Source organism: Pipistrellus kuhlii, unplaced genomic scaffold (genome assembly GCF_014108245.1).
Source record: "Pipistrellus kuhlii isolate mPipKuh1 unplaced genomic scaffold, mPipKuh1.p scaffold_m20_p_27, whole genome shotgun sequence".
Classification (NCBI taxonomy): Eukaryota; Metazoa; Chordata; class Mammalia; order Chiroptera; family Vespertilionidae; genus Pipistrellus; species Pipistrellus kuhlii.
Window position 1 is genome coordinate 5787285 of NW_023425526.1, and position 22269 is coordinate 5809553.

The 22269-nt window shown below is 50.1% G+C and overlaps 1 protein-coding gene across 4 annotated transcripts; it reads left to right on the forward strand.

The window, feature by feature from the left end:
- Window positions 1-3177: 3177 nt before the first annotated feature.
- Window positions 3178-21678, forward strand: MFSD9 (major facilitator superfamily domain containing 9). 4 transcript variants are annotated; one of them, XM_045587284.1, is made up of 7 exons: window positions 3178-3291; window positions 3375-3417; window positions 8304-8391; window positions 9347-9390; window positions 14323-14452; window positions 17675-17884; window positions 19993-21678. In XM_045587284.1, the coding sequence occupies exons 3-7, from the start codon at window positions 8322-8324 to the stop codon at window positions 20784-20786; spliced, it is 1248 nt and encodes a 415-aa protein (XP_045443240.1). In that variant the 5' UTR covers window positions 3178-3291; window positions 3375-3417; window positions 8304-8321; the 3' UTR covers window positions 20787-21678. The 4 variants fall into 4 exon arrangements, with proteins under 4 accessions (XP_045443240.1, XP_036309910.1, XP_045443239.1 ...); XM_036454017.2 differs by lacking the exon at window positions 3178-3291 and having other exon boundaries at window positions 3298-3417; XM_045587282.1 differs by lacking the exons at window positions 3178-3291; window positions 3375-3417 and adding an exon at window positions 5963-6084.
- Window positions 21679-22269: the final 591 nt, after the last annotated feature.

Here is a 22269-nt window from a genome sequence, read left to right on the forward strand (position 1 = left end):
CCGCCAGCAGGTGAGGGGATCCCAAGGCAGGTACTGGGCATGGAGGCCATAAGGGCATAGGCTACCAAGGAGACAGAACTGAACCTCACATCACCCTGCTTGGCCCCGGAGGATGGCTGGTTAGCCAATGACGGGTAAGATTCCTCAAGGGAGGGACAACCTAAGACAGGCACAGCCGCAGAGGGCCATCAGGAGAGGACTTGGGGGCCAACAGAGGTGGGGCACAGATCCTCACCCCCTCAACGCTGTAGGGGCTTGAACACTCGCCCTTTTGAGGGATGTCTCCTGCCCCATGGCTGCTTCACGCTTCCCATACCCAGCTCAGATTGAGACCCAGCAACAAACAAGAGACTTGCCACGGCTCTTATTGAGACCTAAGCAACAGAGAAGTGGCTGATGGCGACTGTCCTACATCTAAATCCAGCCTAAATCTACGAGTGCTCAGGGCTTTATCAAGGATGCATATAATCTTTTCCATTAATATTTACAGAGTAATTACTAAAATTGTTAAAGTATTAAATTTGACAGTAAAATAGTCAAGTTTTCAGATTAATTTAAATTGGCTAAATGAAATGAGTTAATATTCAAGAAAATTTAATTGTACAACAGGCTGTTCCTAAAGTATTGACCAAATTTTCTATTGGTAGTCCATTTCATGATAAAATTGTTTAACATACAATAAGCCCTAAAGCAGTCATAGTTTTTGTACAAAAAAATTAAAATTTAAAAGTTATCAAAACAGCATTATAAAATTTTTTTCCAAAAGCCTCCTAATAATTAAATAGAAAAAAGGGGGATAGTGGAAAATACCATGTAAGAAAAAATGTCCTGTAAGTAAATTACATCTAGAAAAATTTTTCTTCTTAAGACAGCTATGAAAAACACACATAGTACCAAAATAAGTCAAAGAAAAATTGTTTGGGCAAAGAATTAAAAGTATCCCAAGTAAGATTTATAGAAAAGATTCCTTTATTAATTTTGGTCGAGATATGTTTGTATATTTTCAGAAAACAACTCCAAGACCCTGTGGATTCTTGCAACAGAGAGGAATTGACAGGAATACTCCAGCAATAAGATAAGAGGAAAAACAGACCAGAGATGGAAGATGCTGACGACGCCTTGCCATACTAGCAGTCAGCAGATGTGCGTCGCTGCAGGTTGTCCAGGACCAAACCAGAGGTCGGACCTGCATTGCCACCATTTTTCCACCATCTGGATACCATTGCTGACATGGATTTGAACTGTTGGACATTAAAATTTGGACTTGAAACTTTTAGAAATTGAAATTTGGACTCAAAAAACTGTTTGACATTGAATCTGGGATTCAAAAACTGTTGGCCCAGAAAGAAACATACTGCAGACTGATTTCATTGGACTCTCAGCGTAGCCATTGTTGCTTGTTTCATTTTTTGTTTATTTCTAGTCTACATATGCAGAACTATTTAAGGAAAGAAAACAGGGGAGATGCTGGAAACCAAAAAAGTTTCACTGAAAAAGATGTTGACTTGAAGCCAGGAAGGCTGGTCAACAACCTTAATTGCTCTAACCTTTAGTTGAGATTATGTTAGCTGAAGCAGAATCTACCTTATTTGTCCTGTGTAAGTTTCTGTTATTTCCTGCCCAGGGGCTACATGTAAATTTCTGTTTATGTTAAGATGTTTTCCCCAAAGCCTCAATAGAAGGGGATGGCAGGGCCAGAGCAGTAGTAGTTCTCCCACAAGAGTTGGACTACCGCCTGGTCCCCCAAATCGCCAAATTGAATTCTTCAAGTCTCTTTTCATTTGTGTGCGGCCCTTCTCCAGAAGCTGAACCCTGAATTGGAACTCTTTCTACGCGGGCCGTGAAAGAGAGTCCTATACTGTTAGGTACTGGCCATGAATAATGTAATTTATTTTTGGCCACCTCTCCAGACAAAGTGAACAACCAAAATACCACTTGGAGTTCCAATCAATGGTAAGATTTTCCTTCACCACTATCCTTCAGAGCCACCCCTATGTCAAACTAGTGATATTAAGTGATACCGGAATATTACGCAGATCTATTTGTACACCAGACTTGAGTATTTCCTTCCGCAGTCAACTGACTGTAAGGCACTTCCCAGAGGCCAAAGACCTCCAAGGTCTGTGCTGGTTATATGTTAGCAGAGTCTTTCCAGTATTTTGTTGCCAGCAATGTCCTCCCTGGTCATTAGTGACTGTCTGCTCCCTGGAGCACTCTGAGCGTCTAACCCAGTTATTTGTCTAGTAAGCAGGTAGGCAGTTTGATAGGTCTGGAAGAACACTAGCATCCCCTTTCAAGGCATCTACCCCAGATGTGGAAATCACAAAAGCATGGCAGGCCTGACAAGCTCGACCAAAAGTAACCACACTGGCTGATCAGATCATAAATTCCTAACTGGAGTGTCTCCATTGCACTTTTTATCCAATCCTAGAGACACACACACACACACACCCCGCCCCACACACACATTCTCCTGGCTTCCTTAACTCACCACCAGTGGATTTATTTCATGCACCTTCCTTACATCTCCTTTGATTGTAATGGGCAAAATAAACTGCAATATTGCCATGTGGCAAGGCTTTTTCTCAAATCCATTGAGATTTTGCTTCTAGGTGTGTCCTCAAAATTGGACTCAAACTCCTGTAAAACTTCTACAAGTTTAGACACTGTCATAGACAACCCCATCCTCCGAGCTGGAGCTTATCACAACTCCCACCCCGCCTCCGAACGCCGGGACATTAAGGATGTTTACCCCCAGGAAACGGCATCATAAACACCATCACACAAACTGGCCACCGGGGCCTCCGCACACGGAGAGGAGTCCACTCCAGCCCGGCCCGGCCAGCCACGCCCCCTGAGCCCGGCCCGGCCAGCCGCGCCCCCTGAGCCCGGCCTGCCAGCCACGCCCCCTGAGCTCAGCCTGGCCTGCCACGCCCCCTGAGCCCGGCCTGCCAGCCACGCCCCCTGAGCTCAGCCTGGCCTGCCACGCCCCCTGAGCCCGGCCTGCCAGCCACGCCCCCTGAGCCCGGCCCGGCCAGCCACGCCCCCTGAGCTCAGCCTGCCAGCCACGCCCCCTGAGCCCGGCCCGGCCAGCCACGCCCCCTGAGCCCGGCCGCAGCGCCTCTGCGCAGGCGCACGCCGGCCGCGGCCGCTGGGGGCGGGGCTGTGAGCGCTGCTCGCGGGCTCGCGGGTCCGCGCCCCGGTCCTGTCCGCATGGAGCTGCGGGCCTCCGCGTCCTGGGCTCGCCCTCAGGAAGGCCCCGCGGACGCCGAGGCCGAGCGGCCGGGGGCCGGGGCCCGGCGCCCGGAGCCCGGGCCGGGGGCCGAGGCCGAGCGGCCGGAGCCCGGGGCGGGGGCTGGGCCCGGCGCGCTGCAGGCCGCCCCGTTCCTGCGCTGCCTCTGCCTGGTGGGCTTCCTGGTGAGTGCGGGCCGGGCCGGGCCGGCGGCGGCGGCGCTGAGCCGGGAGGGGCGCTCCGGGCGGTGGGTGACCTCAGGGCGCCGGTGTGAGACCCTGACCTGGCGCTTGGGCCGAGAAAAACTTCAGAGCAAGACTCAAACCTGAGACTCACACGTTTATTCTAACGAGTAGCCCCTGCCCGGGGAGGAAAGGTCGGGAGGCGGTCTGACCTGTGGCCAGATAGGAGAGTCAGGGAGGCCGAACCTGTGACCAGTGACGGGCCGGAGAGGAAGAGGTCACCCTGGGGCAGTCACCCTGTGAGGCCCGCCCCCGGTGACCTTCCCTACCGGCTGATTACTGTTCCCGCTCCGCCTGGCAGCTGCCTGCCCCGCGAGGCTCAGCCCGGCTGCCAACCGAGTCCTCCCGGTGGCGCCTCCGGTGCCCCATCGCCGCCTGCATTCTGGACTTACCCCACCGCTCATGGCCGGAGCCTCCACCCACCCGGCCTGGCCCACCCTGATGGCTAGATCCCAGGTGTTGGTGGCATGGCGGTGCAGGCGTGCCAGTGGAGGGCAGGCTCTCCTGGGCCAGCTTGGCAGAGCCCCCTGGCATGGCTGCTGTGGTCCGGGGGTTGCTGTTGATGACCCCACTTGGCCATTTTCATTAGGGTTCCTGGTACACTGGAATGTTAAAAATGCAAGTCACAGTGAGTCTACACTTCTCCCTGTGGACAAACTTTATATGCTGTGGGGTGCAGGGCTTTGTCATTGTGTGTGTGTGTGTGGGGGGGGTTTAATAGCACAGTTAACAATTTCATGTCTAATGGAAAGCTTAGGAAGCTGAGTATGTGGTGAGTAAATTCATTCGTCCACCCGCTCATTTATTATTCATGGGATTTTGGACTCCGGCTGTGTGTTAGTGTGGAGCTCCCATTGCTGTACATACAACCCGTGCCTGGGAGGACTCACCGCCTTGCTGGGAAGCTTGTGCTGGAGGTTTGTGGACCACTCTCTGTAGGAAGCTGGGCCCACCTTTTCACTCCTGTTTCCAAGTGTAGACCTGGTCCAGTTGTCTGGTTGTGAGCTAATCCAGCTTGGGCAGAGACCCAGGAGGATTTTCCCTTTTGGGCCCCAAACTGTCTTGACCACTAAAGGGTGCCTCGCTTGAGTTAGCACCTGAGTCCCACTTAGCTGGCTGAGGAGCTGGAGGCAGTCTGCCTCCCCTCATCAGTGCAAGCTGTCCACCCCCAAAAGGCTTACTGTGGAATGAGAGCTGTAAGGCAATGAAAGCATATTTCCCTTATTGCTGTAAGCACAGGCTGAGAGCCGGTCAGGGACGGCAGCTTTTCCGAGGGATCCCAGCCTCCCACTAAGATTGCAGCCACCCCATGCTTAAAGCCCTTGAGTTCAGAGCCTGGCACTTCTTCTGACTTTCTTTTTTTCTTTTTTTTCTCTTTTTTTAATTTATTGATTTTTTACAGAGAGGAAGGGAAACATTTTACAGATTGAGAGAAACATTGAGCCGAAACCGGTTTGGCTCAGTGGATAGAGCGTCAGCCCGTGGACTGAAGGGTCCCCAGTTCGATTCCGGTCAAGGGCATGTACCTTGGTTGCAGGCACATCCCCAGTAGGGGGTATTATGCAAGAGACAGCTGATGGATGATTGTCTCTCATCGATGTTTCTAACTCTCTATCCCTCTCTCTTCCTCTCTGTAAAAAATATCAATAAAAAATATTAAAAGAAAGAAAGAAACATTGAATGAGAGAGAAACATTAATCAGTTGCCTCCTACACATCCCTAACTGGGATGTGCCCACAACCAAGGTATGTCCTTGACCGGAATCGAACCTGGGACCCTTCAGTCCAAAGGCCGATGCTCTATCCACTGAGAAAACCGGTTAAGGCCTAGTTTCTTTCTTAGTTGAGCCTGAGGATGCAGGTTCCTCTTCCTTTTACCAATCCAGTCACCGAAAATCCAAAACCATTGAGTGTGAGTGGTTGGCCGCCATCCACCTCTGGTAGAAGAAGGGGGCCCCAAGCTACTGCAGCCCTGCCTCCGATGGCATGCCCATCTGGGTCTGCCAGGTGGACAGCATCTGGACCCTCATCCAGAAAGTCCACACCGGAATTCAGAGAATTTTGGAAGCCAACATGACCTAGAATTAAACCTAGTTTGAGAGTGTTCCTATGATTGGCCTTGGGGTTCAGCTTTGCAGTCAGAGCTCCTCATATGCTGTCCTCATGGCGAGCCTAATCTGACAGACCTGGTGTAAAAGTTTAATTTTAATAACGCAAGAGAATCTTCAGGTCGGGATTTTTTTTAAATGGAAAGTTTTGTTAACAAAATATATGCAACTTGCAGCACCTAATGCCTGTGTTAGGTAACAGCTAAGGAATATTATACATATCTCAGTTACGGTTTTTAATACAGAGATGAGAAGACCCCTAAGACTTTGGGGAAATGATTTCCAATTGGGAGAGGAAATGAATAAGTTAAAGAATTCGTTGGTGCAAATGCTCCGTTTCCGGCTTTCCGTGTGTAGGTTTCAGTTGGTGTGGAGAGGAAGCCTAAGACGAGGAGGTCCTTCGTGGTCAGCACGCTAAGATGCTGCCAGGACCTACGATTTCAGTCTCTTCTCCCCTCCCGGTGCCTGGGAGAGCTGTATCTCATTCCATCACCTTTAGTCAGGTGAGAATTCATTTTCAAAAGACCCCAAAACGCTGTAACCTGTAACGTACCCCTCAGTCTGCATTGACATGTAGATGTTCTGCGGAAGGGTTACATGGCCCTCTCACCTGGTTCCCAGGTCCCAACTTGGAAGTCCCTTTTCGGTTAAACTAGGAGACAGTTTGAGGGCAGAGCTTCCTCGGAGGAAGGAGCTACAGCCAGCCTCTTTGGGGCAAGATAATCCTCACAAATACTAAAACAATACTCATCACCTATATTGCTTATGAGTCTATGTTTTTATATCTGTCTTCCATAGATGTTGGCTACCTACTGAAATATTTCTCCCAGCCCTTATTTAGAATAACCATTCCAATATTAGATACAAACAGAACTGGGAATTTTTTGGGATAATATACTTGCTGGATAGTTGAGTTTCCTTGAATTAAAGATCCAGAAAATGTATTTGAGTCTTTTAAATGATATAAAATATCAGTAGGCTGATGGAACAAAGCTGACAGTAAAGCCCTTCCCCAAAAGTTGGCTTGGACTCAAAAGAAATGCTAAGTACATTAGTGTTTCCTTCCTGGCAGCTTTGTTTTCCATGATTTCAGTTACCTGTGGTCAACATTGGTCCAAAAACTTACGTGGGGAAATCCAGACGTAAGTTGCGCGCCATTTAAAATCTCCCGCTGCCCCCTTAGTCCAGGCCCGGCTGCGAAGTGTCCCATCGCCCTGTGGTCCACGCTGGACACCACCTTTCCGTCAATCACTTGGTAGCCTTCTCGGGTACCAGGATGGACACAGTGCTGTGTTGAGTCACTGTCACGGCAGCCAGTGCTGTCACAACGCCTCATCCCGCCTCACTCCAGCTCCTCACACAGGCACTGTGTCCCAGGCAGCACAGGAAGCGGGTGGGCACAGCCTTCAGAAGTTTGTAGGTTTATTACAATGTGTTGTTATCATTGTTCTGCTCTACAGTTACTGTTTTCCCCTCTTACCAGGCCTGACCTAGAAATTAAACTTGGTCGTAGGAATGCATGGATAGGAGAACACATTTGGTGTGGGCACTCTGCTTTCATGCCCTCTTGGGGCGCATCCCCCAACGATAAGGGAGCACTGCTGCAATCTTAAACCAAAACAGTGCGCCATAGTTCTGGGAGTGTAGGTTTATGAGCTGTTTAAGGTCACTGGATATTATATTTACATGACTATCTATAGCTGTAACCGTGGGGAAAACACTGAAAAGGGTATGGGAAGTTTATGTTTCTATAATTAGATGGATGTACTGCTACCAAGAGAGACGGAGCGAGAGATGAATTATTGGCTGAAAAAACACACAACTTTGTCAAGTATTTCTGTTTAGAGTTACCAGAAAAGATACTCAGGTTGACTATGAAAGACACTGTATGTGCTATGTGTGTATTTTTTTCTCCTAAATCAGTTGTAGCAAGTAACCCAGTGAAGTAGGAATGAGAGTGACATTTAAAGGGAAAATTAACCATCTGTTAACAAAGAAGGATCAATACTCATTCTCAGAACTGAAGAGAAAGTGTTTGAGCTTGTGTTGTGTGTCAGCTTTCTCAGCCGCTGCCTCTCATGTGCATCGTGTTTCTGCCAGGCCGGTGACAGCAGCATGCTTGGTAGCCTTACATAACTTCCCAAGGCCTCAGGCTGCTTAGTAAGTGGAGGACTGGAGCTGAGAACTGTCTGTCCGACCTCAGAGCGCACGCTCCCTCCATGATGTAGCTGCAGAGTGTGGCCTTCACTTCACTGCGACGTCCTTTTCAGCGTTACCTTGTTAGGCTGTAAGCCACGGTCAGTACCTTCCCCAGCTGCAGGAGGAAACGTGTGTCATTAGGTACAAGCTGCTTTGTCCAGAAACACATATCACCCTACCCCCTTTCTCGCTTTATTGCTCACAAAATTGTCTTGTTTTTTTATTGGAGGGACACTGGCAGCACATCCTTCTGGAATATTAAAGATCATTTACAGAGGCGCTGAAGTTACCATGGATTCTAGGTCAGAGTGGCCCGCACATTTGCAGGCCGCCTCTGCTACAGCACATTGTATTTGGATCCCGGATAACTTGGATCTGATGAGTATAGTATAGGGAATGCACTTAGGATTTCTTATTTACTCAGTTTTAGATAGCGGTCCTAATTGGAAAATCAGTGTATAGTTAGGATCGCCACTTTAAAAACACCAGACTTGTTGGAGTTAATCGGTGCTCTGTCGTTCAGGACTTGTTTGGTGTCAGCATGGTGGTGCCTCTATTGGGCCTTCACGTCAAGTCTCTTGGAGCGAGTCCCACTGTGGCTGGGATAGCAGGTGAGTGAGTGCACTGCACATTTTCAGAGCGGGCGCCTTACATCCCTGCACTGAGTGTCTGAAAGCAAATCAGCCTCCGAGCTCAATGCTACCCTAAAGTAAATGAAAAATGCTATGAAATGGATTCTCAGAATACATCATTCATCTTTTCCTAGACCTCCGATGTTCTGAGAAGCTTTGAGACGTGCAGAAAGGGGAGGGGGGACAAGCCTTCCAGGTCAGTTGCGAACTCCCCGCACCAGCACCAGCACCAGCACGTTAGAGTGCTGTGAGGAGTTCCCACCCGCACGCCAAGCTCCATCCGGCGTCACTGATGTTCAGAGAGGCAGGACCTAGCAGGCTTTGGACTGGCTGATGAATGACAAATTAAGGCTTCAGTCCCAGATCATTCACAAGCTCCATAAGCAGGTGTTTGGGGACAGTTTGGGACGCATGTTCAGTAAGCCCTGCCCCTGCCAGCGTTGTATTCCCTCAGAAAGGGATCTGGAATTATACTGGACCAGCCGGCAGCACAAGGGTTTTATTTACGAGACATGTTATGGATATAATGGAGGGCAAAGCACTGTGTGAACTACATTCTTTATAAAATGAAAGCACCGCGAGCAAAGGTGTGTGCATGTGCTGAGACGTGGTGGATGCAGGCTGGGCTCTGCTCCCCTCGGCTCTGCTTTGTCTCCGAAAACCTCACACAGAGGAAGGACTGTCTCAAGGTCCTAAGGGAACTTGCCTGTAGTCTCTCTTCTGTTTACTTTCATTTTATTTTGAAGACCTTTTATTACTAATTAGATTACTTATACTCTTCCAATTGAAAAACATTGTGGGGGTATTTCTTTTTTGAAATGACCTTTTTTTCCTGATGTTTTTCTGTTAATTTGTGTGCATTGTTACCCATTGTCAGTTCTGCGAGGGTTGGCTGATCTTGGCTGATCTTGCTCTTGGTGTTGATGTTTTGCAGGCTCCTCCTATGGCATCTTGCAGCTCTTGTCTAGCACCCCCGTGGTAAGTTACCTTCCATCTGGCAACGCGCTGGCCAGCAGGCTCACACCCTCTGAGTGTACCCAGCCCAGCGGCTGCAGAATCGGGGCTGGGCTTCCAAAGTGGGTGTGCCAATGATTGGGAGATCCCAGCGTTAGATCAGAAGGTCCCTTCAGTCACTCCCTTTCTCGTTGGGCCTCCGTGTATCAGAGCGATGGCTTCTGGAAGGAGCACCTTGAGTCAGAACAGAGCCCACTGTGCCATGTCCTTCCCATGATTCCCTGCTGACCTTTGACTGGGAAAGAGAATGGTTATTACCAAGTTTAGCATTTGTTTCAGTTAATTGACAATAATCAAATCCAGCCATGCCTCTAGGGTTCTGTTTGAAGTTGTGCATCTTGAACTGCGTGGTTTATTAATTCTAAAACTGAAGTGTGCAGACAGGAGCCCTTTGGAGGTCATGTCTGCCCACAGCGTGGGTGGAAGTAGCCAGAGCTGCACTGTCACTCCCATGGACCACTCGCTGCTTGAAATTTGGAATTCTGAGCCGAGCCTCCCCTTCTCCTTCCTGACCTGCACGCTGCCGCTGGGTCCTAGCCGGTGTCCAGGGGTCCGGGAGGGCCAGGCAGAACTGCCAGGCTAGCCCACGGCTGGCCAGCGGGGCCTTGGTTAGTGAGCACGCAGGTGGGCTGCTTCCCCAGAGCGGCTTACACGTAAATGTGTTTAAGAGAGAAGAAATTTGGTCAGGTTGTGTAATGAACTCTTTGGTAAATAAATAGCTACTCCCTGGTTTATCTTATTTTGAAGTCTTTCATAGATTAAATTTGTGTAACAATAATAATTTTATTCTCATTTGACCTTTACAATGACCCAGCAAAGTATTTATCTCCCTTTATTACACAGGAGGAAATTAAGGCTCACAAACACAAATGTGAGATAATTTGACAAAGTGACTCATCTTGTACCCACGCTGTAAGCCTGGGTTCTTTTCTCCCTAACAGTCTTGGCCTTAAAGATCCAAAAAAGTAAAGGATACCCAGCCTCAGGTTGCACAGGAGGAGGTGCGCTCACTGTCAGGGCAGCAGGTCCCTGAGAAAGCATTTGCCTATGCTTGGCAAAGGGCTTCTCTTTCTGCTTGGAAACTCACTGCCCACACACTTGCTAGTGTGTGAGCCTCCAGCCAGCGCCTCCTGCTGGGCTCTGATGATCTGAGTCAGTGGTCGGCAAACTCAGTCTACAGAGCCAAATATCAACAGTACCATTGAAATTTCTTTTGAGAGCCAAATTTTTTAACTTAAACTATATAGGTAGGCACATTGTTATTAACTTAATTAGGGTGCTCCTAAGCTGGCCTTTACTAAAAACTCAAGGGGCCAAAGAGCCGCATGTGGCTCACGAGCCGCAGTTTGCCAACCACTGGTCTGAGTGAAGGAGCGCTCCTCTGAGCACTGGCAAGTGGGAGCAGTGGTGACAGATTTTATCACAGCCGAGGCCCAGCCTCTTTTCCAAGTAAGCCTTTGCTTTACCATATCTGCACTTATAATACAAGGCACATACCATAAACCTTCTAGCTGTGATGTCTATAGAGAAACTCCTTAGAAACCATTCACGTGGAATACCAAATAAACATTTTCTTGTCAACCAGTGCTTTCATAAAATTTTAATAAGTTCTTAGAAATATTTTAATTTAAAAAGAAAAGAATGTGTCAGATTTGACTAATTTTAATATATCTATTTTAATAAAAATGACGCGTCTCTCAAGTACTAACTCCCTATCCGACCTGTGCTGAGCGCTTGGTTTCATTCAGCCCTGACGCTCCGCCAGCCTCCTGAGCTCCTGCGGCCTTCAGGACTGATCTCACATAGAGCGCCGGGCCAGTGCGGGGGGAGACTCCCCACGGCAGATACTGTTATTTTTCCTAATTTGCAGAGAGGAGCAGGGCCCGTGGCATGTGGAATGGTAAGAGCTCAGGTCGCACCCAGACACCAAGCGCAGGGCCGCGGACACAGGAGGGAAGTGGAGAATCCTCAGTCCACTGCAGTGAGCTAGGGAAGAAGTTGACAGTATTTTAGAATTTTTATAAACACATCTGTCCTCTGTAAAAAGATCTTTTGCATGTTTTTTTTTTAGAAAAATATAAACATAAATGTAAAAGTGGGGGAAGGGCAGGACAGAGGTGGCTGCTGCTGGCAAGGCAGAGAGGCAGGCTCCCTGTTGGTGTTGGTGTTGGTGTTGGTGTCGGTGTCGGTGTGGGTGTGGCGGCTCCTTGGCGAGGGCGGGGTCATTGGCAGCCTGAGGGGTAAAGAAGCAGGAGGCTGTGGACCACCTTCCAGCCAGTGCCAGGCCACGTGGCCGGAGCCCTGCCCTTGACCTTTCTCCGGCAGTGCTCTGTGGCTCTGAGCGTTCAGTGATTTTATGCTGACATTTCTTACAAACAAAGCCTGGCCCACAACCTTGGTATCTAAACTGGCTCAGTATGGCAGTGCTGTAGCCGGGCCGGGCTCCTCAGTCAGGCGTGTGTCAGTCTGCACGGCACTTGCAGCGTAGAAAGATGAGAGCGTGCCGCTGGCTGCCCAGGCTGGCAGGAGCCTGAGGAGCTGCTGGAGACCGTGCATCGTCTTACCCAGCTTCCTTACTAGCAGCAGCTCGCCTCCTGCATGGTGAATAGGGCCTCAGCAGGAGAGGAAAGGAGGAAGAGGAGACTGCCAGTACCCTGCCCACTCTAGAGAACTTTCTCAGAGGCCTCGCCAGTGCTCCGGCTGCATCTCTGAAGGCAGGGCCTCTAGCTGTAGGAGGTGTGTTTTGGGTTAGCCATTGCTGTGGAGATGGTTCGATCACAGGGAAGTGACGGATGAGCTGGGAAGGCGGCGCTTTGCTCCTGAGGCATCTGACCCTCCCCGCACCCCCCCCCAAACTCCATATCAAGCTTCAAAGCCTCAAACAATCATGACGGAAAAGGCCACTGGAGTGGAAAAAATATTTGCAAACTATATATCTGCTAAGGATTAATATTCAGATATATAAAGACCTTACACAACTGAATAGCAGAAAAAGAAATAATCCAATTAAGAAGTTGGCAAAGGATCTCGGTAAATGGTAAATGTGTTCAACATCACTAATCATTAGGGGAATACAAATCAAAACTGCAGTGAGGCATCTCTCACACCTGTTGGGATGGCTGTGACTTCAGACAAGATAAATGACGACGAAGATGTGGAGAAAAGAAACCCTCATGCACTGCTGCTGGGAATGCAGACTGGTGCAGCCACTGTGGAGACCCTATGGAGGTTGCTCAAGAAATTAAAAAAGAACACGTATGTGATCCAGCAATTCTACGTGCATATCCAAAGGAAGTGAGGTCCCTGCACCCCCTGTTCACTGTAGCTATATTGATAGCAGCCCAGACATGGACACAGCTTTGGTCCATCAAGAGATGAATGGATAAAGCAGATGTCTGTATGTGCGCAGTGGATGCTGTTGGTCATGCAAAGGGGAATCCTGCCATCTGTCACCACATGGCTGGGCCTAAGGGCACTCTGCTAACTCAGGAAGACGAGGTAGACAGCTACTGTATGATCTCCTGTGCTGAATCTAAAAAATCTGAATGAGATTTCTAACAGGTCAGATTTGTGATAACCAAAGGCAAGGGGAGCAAATTGAGTGAAGGTGTTCAAAAGGTACACACTTCCCATATAAGTAAGTACTAGGAGGTACTGTGCAGCGTGATGCCTCTGCTTAACATTGCTGACTGACATATTTGAAAGTGGTTACGAGTAAATTCTAAAAGTTGTCATCACAAGGAAAGAACATTTTTTCATTTTATTTACGTCTATTTAAGACAATGGGTGTTAATTACATTTACTGTGGGAATCATTTTGCAGTACATGTAAGTCCTATGGGCTGACAAGATTAATAGGCCCTGGCCTGTGTTGCCCGCATACCAGAGGGTTGCAGGTTCGATTCCTCGTCAAGGATACATGCCTGGGTTTCAGGTTCACTCCCCACCCTTAGTCAGGGCATGTGTGGGAAGCAACCAGGCGTGTCTCTTACATTGACATTTCTCTCTCAGGTTCCCCCACCCCCTTAGCAATCCCTTCCTTCCACTCTCAGAAAAGCAATGGGAAAAATATCCTCAGGTGAGGATTAACAGACCAAAAAAGTTAATGATAAAATCCAAGGTTGTCATGATCTTAGAATATAGATGCTCTTAAGAAAGGAAAAAAAAGGGGGGGGAGATACAAATTTTTAATGGCATGGAATAATGTTCAAGATGTATTGTTAAGTGGAAAAGCAAGTTACAAAATACAGTATGCTATATTTTGTTAGAAATACCATTTGTAGATTTGGGGATTGTGAAGCAATTTTATATTAATTTGTTTTTTAGTATTTCCTAAATTTCTAAATTGAATATTGCTTCTGATGAATTGAGGTGTGTAAAGTGATAATGAAGATAAAGATGGCCTTGGCTGGTGTGTCTGGGCAGTTAGAGCACCCCCACTGAAGGGTCATGGGTTCAAATCCTGATGACGGGCATGTACCTGGGCTGCAGGTTCAAACCCCGCTCTGGAGTGTGCAGGATGCAACCAATCAGCAGGTTGCAGGTTTGGTCCCCATTTAGGGCTCAAACGGGAGGCAGATGATTGATGTCTCTCTCTCTCTCTCCCCTCACCCTCCCTCTCTAAAAATCAGTGAAGCATATCCTTGGCTGAGGATTTAGAGAGAGAGAGAGAGAGAGAGAGAGAGCGAGCGAGCGAGCGCGCACGATCTATGTTGTATCCTCCACTCAACTTGTTAAAGACCAAAGAAAATACTCTGACAAATGGCATAATGGAATTAAGCACCTGAGGATCTTAGCCCCAGTGCCCTGCTCTCTCCCCTGGTTTGCATTTGGGGGCATTTCTAAGGTGGTGATTTTACAGTGAATCAAAGGACTGTTTGTGTTCTTGCTTCCTCAGGGCTGCTGGAGTGATGTGATTGGACGACGGTTCTCCTTGCTGGTGTGCATTCTCTGCAGTGCCCTGGGTTACCTCATTCTTGGAGTATCCACCAACATGTTCCTGTTTGTCCTCGCCAGAGTCTCTGTGGGTGAGTTCTTACCCCTGTGTGTGTTTTCCTTCAAAATAAGTCACTTATATGTAAATGCATAGAGAAAACCTGTCCCTGCTTGCCAATGCCCCTTTGATTAGAGCTTGCATAGAGGGCATAATGGCGATAAAATTAGAGCTGTAACACCACCATCAGTCAGGCTCTGCTGACTTGTCCAGGGCATCAGACCTCGTGCGTGCTAGAGCAGGAACCAGTGCCGTGTCTGTCAGAGGGCACAGCTCTCTCTGCAGGGAGCCTTGTTCCTTCCCATTGATCTCTCTCAATGAGGATGACTTGTTCAGTGTCTTTGACCAGCACTGTGACTACTATTCTGTCCCTCAGCGAGCTTATAGTTTTGAAGTTGGGCTTCCTGACTTCAAATTGATCCTGACCACTCTAGCTTTCCTGCTGCCTTCTGTGAAGCTGGCCGTGGCTTTGTGGAGGGATGTTAGGGTTATGATGTAGTGGCTCAGTGGTTAGTTTTGTTCCAGACTGCTCCTGAATGTTTCTTCCATTTTGAAATATATATATTTTATTGATTTTGTACAGAGAGGAAGAAAGAGGGATAGTTAGAAACATCGATGAGAGAGAGTCATCGATCAGCTGCCTCTTGCACACCCCCTACTGGGGATATGCCTGCAACCAAGGTACATGCCCTTGACTGGAATCGAACCCCGGGACCTTTCAGTCCCCAAGCCGACGCTCTATCCATTGAGCCAAACCGGTTTCGGCATGTTTCTTCCATTTTGAAATAGCTTTTGTTTTGTCCATCATTAAAATAGTTTTCCATTCTTTGAAACACTACCTGTGAGTGCTGAGTGTTGAGATGCTGGGAAGGTAGTTACTCTTAATTCCCTCCTTGCCTTTTTGGTGACTAGAGCCCTGAGTTTCTCACCTTCCTCATGAGAGCACTGCCAGGTTCTGCTACTCTGGTGGACAAGTCACCTCTATTCACCCTCCAAAACCCACGCTGTTTGCTGCTGTTGTTTATTTAAGAAAATGCTTTATGAATGCCTTTGTTCTAAACGTGATCAGTCATCCTAACAAGCACCACTGTTGCACACACACAAAACCCAGCTGACAGCGGTTTCCATGCACCTGGTGTCCCAGTCATTTTATGTTCTTGGTTTGGGTGGCAGTGTGTCCTTGTGCAGTATAATACACTCCACCTTCACTGGTAAGGCTGTTCAGAATTCAGAAGGAACAGATGAGAGATAAATAGTGTAACTGGAACTAAGACTTGACCACCTGCTGCCACGAAAGCCAAATTTGTGAGATGTGCTGCTGAAAAAGGAAAGTGGTTTATGTATTCAACTGCTAGACACCTGATAAGATGGGGAACTCTTGTCACAAAACCCATTGCAACATCTCAGTGCAGCCAGAGGTTTTTATGAGGAAGGAGAGGGAAAGGGAACAAAGAAATCACGGGGAAGGGGTTGAAAAGCTCTGTGTGCAGGCCAGCACAGTCCATCCTGATAAAGACCTTGAAACTGGTCACGTGATGGACTGGTGGGCATCATCCTGGTCTTCGTCATCCTGAGTCTGTGTCATCTGGTTCTATGGCTGAAGGTCAGCAAATCTCCCAGAACTGGGATGACTTGAGATCGGAGTCTGCATCCTCTGAGGTTAGTTACTAGGATTCTTACACAAACACGCTGTTCATCTACAAGCTACATCTTAGTCAGAGTCCGTATTCACAGTCACAGGAATGGTGGGGCGGGTGACAATTCCCCCTGTACAATACCACCTATAAACTTGTTACAAAATGTGTAGAGATTCATGTGGAGGATGATGATGATAATGTCAGCCAACCTGGTTGAGCAGTGATATGCAGCTGCTTCCTTCAGGGAGATCCCTGGAGACCACCGTGTTCCATCACGGTCAGGAGCAATCAGGCAGACCTGCCTGCAACATTAGTTAGTAGGACCTACTTTCTATAATAACAAAAGCCCAAGTGACCATTGAACCAAATGGACCCCTGAACAGGCTGTGTGGGGCGCCCAGGCCAGCAAGGGGGTTAGTGAGGGACAACCAAACCACTGAGCAGCAGGCTGCATGGGGCGACCTGGGGAGGGGGGGGCAGTTGGTGTGACCAGGCTGGCAGGGGGGCAATAAGGGGCGACCAGGCCAGCAGGGGGGTAGGCAGTTAGGTGTGACCAGACCGGCAGGGGGAGCAGTAAGGGGCAATCAGGCTGGTGGTTGGGCAGTTAGGGGCAACTGGCCAGTGGCAGTGGTGGGACGGGGCAATTGGGAGCAACTGGACTGGCAGGGGGGCATTTGGGTGACCAAGCTAACAGGGGGCCCAGTTAGGGGCAATTAGGCAGGCAGGCAGGTGAACAGTTAGAAGCCAGTGGTCCTGGATTGTGAGGGGGATATCTGACTGCCGGTTTAGGCCCAACCCTGGGCCTGAACCGGCAGTCAGAGGGAAAGTGGAACAAAGAAATCACTGGGAAGGGGTTGCACCTGCAAGGGAGCCATGCCTCAGCAGGAGGAGCCGCTGGGTCGCAGATCGGAAAGGTTGCAGGCTGGGCTGAGGGGACCCCCCCTCCCGAATTTCCTGCACCGGGCCTCTAGTGTCTTGATAAAATTAGTGGGCAAACTGTGTCATCATAATTCTGTTTATGCGTGTGTTTGTTCAATGTGTGGGTGCATACAAGTCAAATACATCAGTAAAGTATCACAGCTTTCAATTTGTATAATCAACAGTTTCATAAGCCTCTTGCTAGTAGAAAATCAGTGGTGGCATCATATCTTTAGGTTTTTACTCACTCCCTCTCATTCTTCCAGAGATCTGGAGGCTCTGTGAGGACAGGTTATTTGTCTTTTTCCTGCCTTTCTGTTCCTTGCATCACCCTCAGGGTCAGGGTTCGTGCTGGACATACAGTAGGCATGCAGGCAATGTTTGTTCTTTGAGTTTGTGAATGATGAAGGATAACTTTCTGTATAGAAGCCACCGTGAATTGTACTTGGACCACAGAGATGGCTGGAGACACTGGGATGTCCTGATGGGAGGTGGGTGGGAAGCTGAGGATTCAGGAGCCTGGTTGCCAGAGACAAGGTGGCCAGCCAGGATGGTGGGCTAACCAGAGTCCATCGTGGCAGCTGGAACATGTGGTCTTAGAGGTTCAAAGAAGATGGAAGGGACCCCCATCAGGGATAAAGGTGAAGCCCCTTCTTTTAATGTGGAAAATGTTACAGAATCTGTTACTTGTCTCCTTGCAGGTATTTTTAAACATACCCTCTCCATTTCAAGGGCCATGCTTTCTGACCTGGTTCCAGAGAAGGAGCGACCATTAGCCATTGGACAGTTAAACACAGCGTCTAGTGTGGGCTTCATCTTGGGCCCCGTGGTCGGTGGCTATCTTAGTGAACTGGACGGTGGATTTTGTCTAACGTGCTTCATCTGTTTCTCTGTCTTCATTCTCAATGCTGGTAAGTTGCTGTTTAATAATGAAAAGACTGGTTTACTCATTCATACTGACTGATCTACCTGCTTTTATCTCCTTATAATAATTATTTTTCTTAGAGTTGGTCAGTTCATTATTCAGAAATGAAAAACAGACCCCCCTCCCCCCCCTCCACGGCTCTTCCTATTGAGGCACGGCTCCCCCCAGGTGCTTCCCCACTCGGCTTCCTGGTCGCCCTCACACAAACAGGCTTACTCCACAGGAGGGCATTGCCACGTGCTCTTTCCTCCACCTGCAGAGTTCTCCGCACGTTTCTTCTCTGGCTCTTTCTTGTCATCATCACATTTAAACGGTTTGCTTCCTCAGAGAAGCTTTCTTTGATGATGTCTAAAATAACTGTATTTGTTTATAGCTCTTCTGAAATCATATGACTAATGTATTTTCTCCCCTTCCCCCAATACACACAATTAGAAAGTCAACTCCACAGGAGCTTGTATTTGCTCAGAGCCCAGAGAGGACAGGCACAGGTAGCCGATGTTCAGTGATAGTTGATGAATAAAAGAAGGCATGCTGGATAGGAGCCCCATGGGTGCTCAGCCAGCTGCTTAAAGCCGAGAGGAGGAACCTCTTTGCCCAGAGACTGGAGCAGGGCAACCCTTAGATAAACAGCTTTCTTAACAAAGGGTTCATGCTGTTCAGTTGTCCTAAATCTAATTATGTTCTACTTTCCCTGATATCCATTTTGAAGACTTCAGGCTGAGTGATGAATTCCATGCTGGGTTGGTATGTCAGCCTCGAGAAGCAAAGTTCAGGGGCTTACTAATGTCAGTCCTTGCTCTGGTCTTTCACATCCCTCACAATGACTTGTTTTCTTGGGGTAAGAACTCGGGCTCCAGTCTGAGGGATTGGGCACAGTCATGAGAACGAGTCAAGGTTGTCGCAGAAGCAGTTTACCCCCTTCCCTACATGGTAACCACTCAGTAGATGCCAGTTGCTGTCATCATTATCCTTTTATTATTATTATTTGTACTTCTCTTCCAGTCCATTAGCAACACTTCTTCATTTCTTATCAGGATTCTGAGAGCTGTCCCAGGGAACTAACTGACATACATAAGAGCGAGGGAGAAGTCTGAAGTCCAGGCCTGCTGTCTCACGTGATCAGCTTTCTGGCCTAAACTAGTGCCTGGCTAGTTCTGGCCACATACTGTGGCTGGAGGATGGTGTAGCTTGGGGCCAGCGGGAAACAGCCCTGACCGGCGACCCAGCTGGTGGGACTTGTGCCAAAGGACTGCAGCCATAGGGATGAGTTAGGAAACTGTCCTAGGTGACAGCTCCAGTTCAGTTTTCAGAAAACTCAGGCAGGGTTGGCACGAAGTCATTGGCGGGATCATACAGCGGAGGCCAGACCAGCCTGTCCCCTGGGGGCAGAGGGCATCAGCCGAGCAGGGACAGAGCTGCTGGGTAAGGGCGGCGTGGGCGATGGGAATGGTGCCCCCAGAGGTTGCGACATGTGACTGGCAAAAGCACAGATCCAAGCAGGTGCTTCCCAATGGCCATTGTTGCTGGAACCCCGGCCACTCCCTGCAGGGCTGGGAGTGGGGGTTCCACCCCTCCACCCCCCAAGCATAGCGCTGACCATGCAGTGGAATTGCCTTTTGCGTGTCCGCCCCCCTCAGGTTTAAGTTCCTGGGGGACAGGGATTGTACAGGCCTGGCCTTGTGTGTGAATGTCGTAGCCAGCACGGATTCAGCATGTAGAAGCATGACTATTCAGTGTGGGGTGGGTGGTCAGATGGAGGATAGTCAGAGAATCAGCAAAGTAGTGAGGGAGGAACTTAAATATAAAGCCTGAGAACTTAGATATGAAATGGTGGCAAATAGGAAACCTTCATCGGCTTTTGATCTGGGGAAAATAGTATTACTTAGGCATAGATTTTCCCTTAAGGTGAATTGCAGATTCTGATATTAATAGGAGTAGAAGTGGCTGTGGGAATGGTCAAAAGCTGGATTCGAGAATACAGATGAGTAAATCCGCTAACAAAAGCTGCAGCAGAGACCTAAGCCAGTCATTGCTGTCCCCGTGGGAGGCGAGTGTGACCATGATGTCAGCCCCCTGTAACACCTGTTTCCACAGGTCTCGTGTGGCTGTGTCCATGGAGTGAAGCCAGCATCCGGAGCACAAGGAGCGGCCTGAGGCTGGGGGAAAGCCGTGCCCCTTCAGGGAAGACGGGCCGTGCTGGACCAGAAGCCAGCCCAGGGCCCGGCCTGGAGGGTGAGGAGGGCGCAGGGGCCCGAGGGCCCTGGGCGGAGGGCGCGGCCGCGCTGCAGCGCCTGCGGAGCCTGGTGACCTCGGAGATGGGGGACGTGCTCCTGGTGCGCCTGCTGATGGCGCTGGCCGTCATGCTGTACCACAGCAACTTCGTCCTGGCCCTGGAGGAGCGCTTCGGGGTGCGGCCCAAGGTGACGGGCCACCTCATCAGCAGCTGCAGCGCCCTGGGGGCCCTGGCCGGCCTGGCCCTGGGGCCGCTCCTGCGGCTGTACCGGCACGACTGCCCGCGGCTGCTGCTGCACTCCAGCGCGCTCACCTGCCTGCTGCTGCTGCTCTTCGCCACCGCTCCCACTGCGGGCGCCGCCGCGGTCCCCGCCCTGCTGCTGGCCTTCTCCACGGCCGTGGGCAGGACGTGCATCACGGACCTCCAGCTGGCCGCCGGCGGGGCCCGGGCCGGGGGCGCCCTCATAGGCCTGGGGCAGTCCGTGACGGCCGTGGGCCGGGTGGTGGCCCCCCTCCTCTCCGGAGTCGCCCAGGAGTTCAGTCCTTGTGGCCCCCCCAGCCTGGGGGCCGCGTTGGCGCTGGCGGCTGTTTCCGTAATGCTGCTGCACAGACCTCGCTATGGCGGGGACGGCAGCGGCCGGTTAAAAAGTGAATAGAAGCATTTGGACAGCCGGCGAACCCGACCCGAGGTGGGATGGGGACAGAGGCCAGGCCGGAGGGTGCATTGGGAAGGAGGGGTGAGTGGTGAAAAGATATTTCCAGGCGGGCTCCTCCAGGCCAGCCTCCGGCTTCCGCCGCCCAGGCCTGTGGATGATCAGAGTCCATCGGGAGAGGAGAGCGGGGAGGGGACAGGAAGCTGTGCGGGAAGGCAGGGGCCCGGCTCCCTCCTCAATAAAAGCAGACTGCGGGCAGTTGGGACCGTGCCTGTCCACTGAGCGAAGAGGGCTTTTCCACTGCCGGCCCCTGGACATGGAAGGAGTTGCTGAAAGCCGGTCTGCCACGTCCTCAAGTCAGAACAGGGTCGTGGGTGCTGGTTCCACCCGGGACCCGCTTCAGAGTCAGAGGCCAGCCTCGGCCCTGGAGACTGACCGCGGCCCCGGTGAGGCCAGACCTCGTCGCATTCCGGAAGTACCGAGTGCAGTTCCTCGTGGAGGCAGAGAAAGGAGCTCTGAGACGGGCTGGTTTTGATGAGAGGAAAACACTTTACTAGGGGCCATCTCTCCTCTTATTGGACTGGACCTCCCCAGCGGGGCACTGAGCCCTGACACTGGTCAGAATCAGTGGCAGGCGTCACGCCTTGTCGGGGGACTTAGTTCTTCATTGCCTGGTGTGGAAGGTCATTTCCTTTATTTTGCTGTCACACCTGTGAACGGAAGAGCTGTTTTTCTCCATGGACACGGGTTGGTGAGCCTCTTCCAGGGCCTAGACGGCTGCCATTCCAAGATCAGTGCCCAAGGGGCGAGGGCCCGGGGCTCGCATGGCTCGGAGGAAGGCACTGTGGGCACCGACTGCTTGGGCCACAGCGGTCACTAATGACATCATGTAGGTGCTCCCTCTCTGTCCTCCACAAACGACCCACGTCCATCTTCTCGACCAGCCCACTGGGCTAAAGTCCTGCTTTCGCCCCACCACAGAGAATTGGGGGTAAGGTTCTAGCACTTATTTTTATGGCTTTGTTACTTATTATAGCAAAGCGGTGAAGTATTTCTGTAGGTTTAGAACTCGGATGTGGGGAAACTCCGATTTTTATGACAGAGGCAGTTGGAGTGTAAGTGAGGATTGTCCTCTCCAGTCCAGCCACAGGGAAAGGGGCTTTTCCTCAGCGCCGACATGTGACCCCTCTGCAGGGCTGTGCCTGGGAGCGCCCTGGGCGTGCAGAGGCCGCCCCTGGAGTGACCAGCTCGCCAGGCGGCTGCACCGGAAGGCAGCGGCCAGCCAAGCTGTGCAAGGAAAACTCTGATAGGTTTCTCAGAAGCTTAGGCATAGCCTGGCTGTTACTTTAAAACCACAGCATTTTATTCTGAAGTTAAATACAAGCCGCTAAAGTAATGAGGTTTTATACTCACTCAGACACATGGAAACCTGAAAACCAGAGACGGCCTCGGAGAGACGTGCTGCACTGGGGACTCAGTTCCCGTC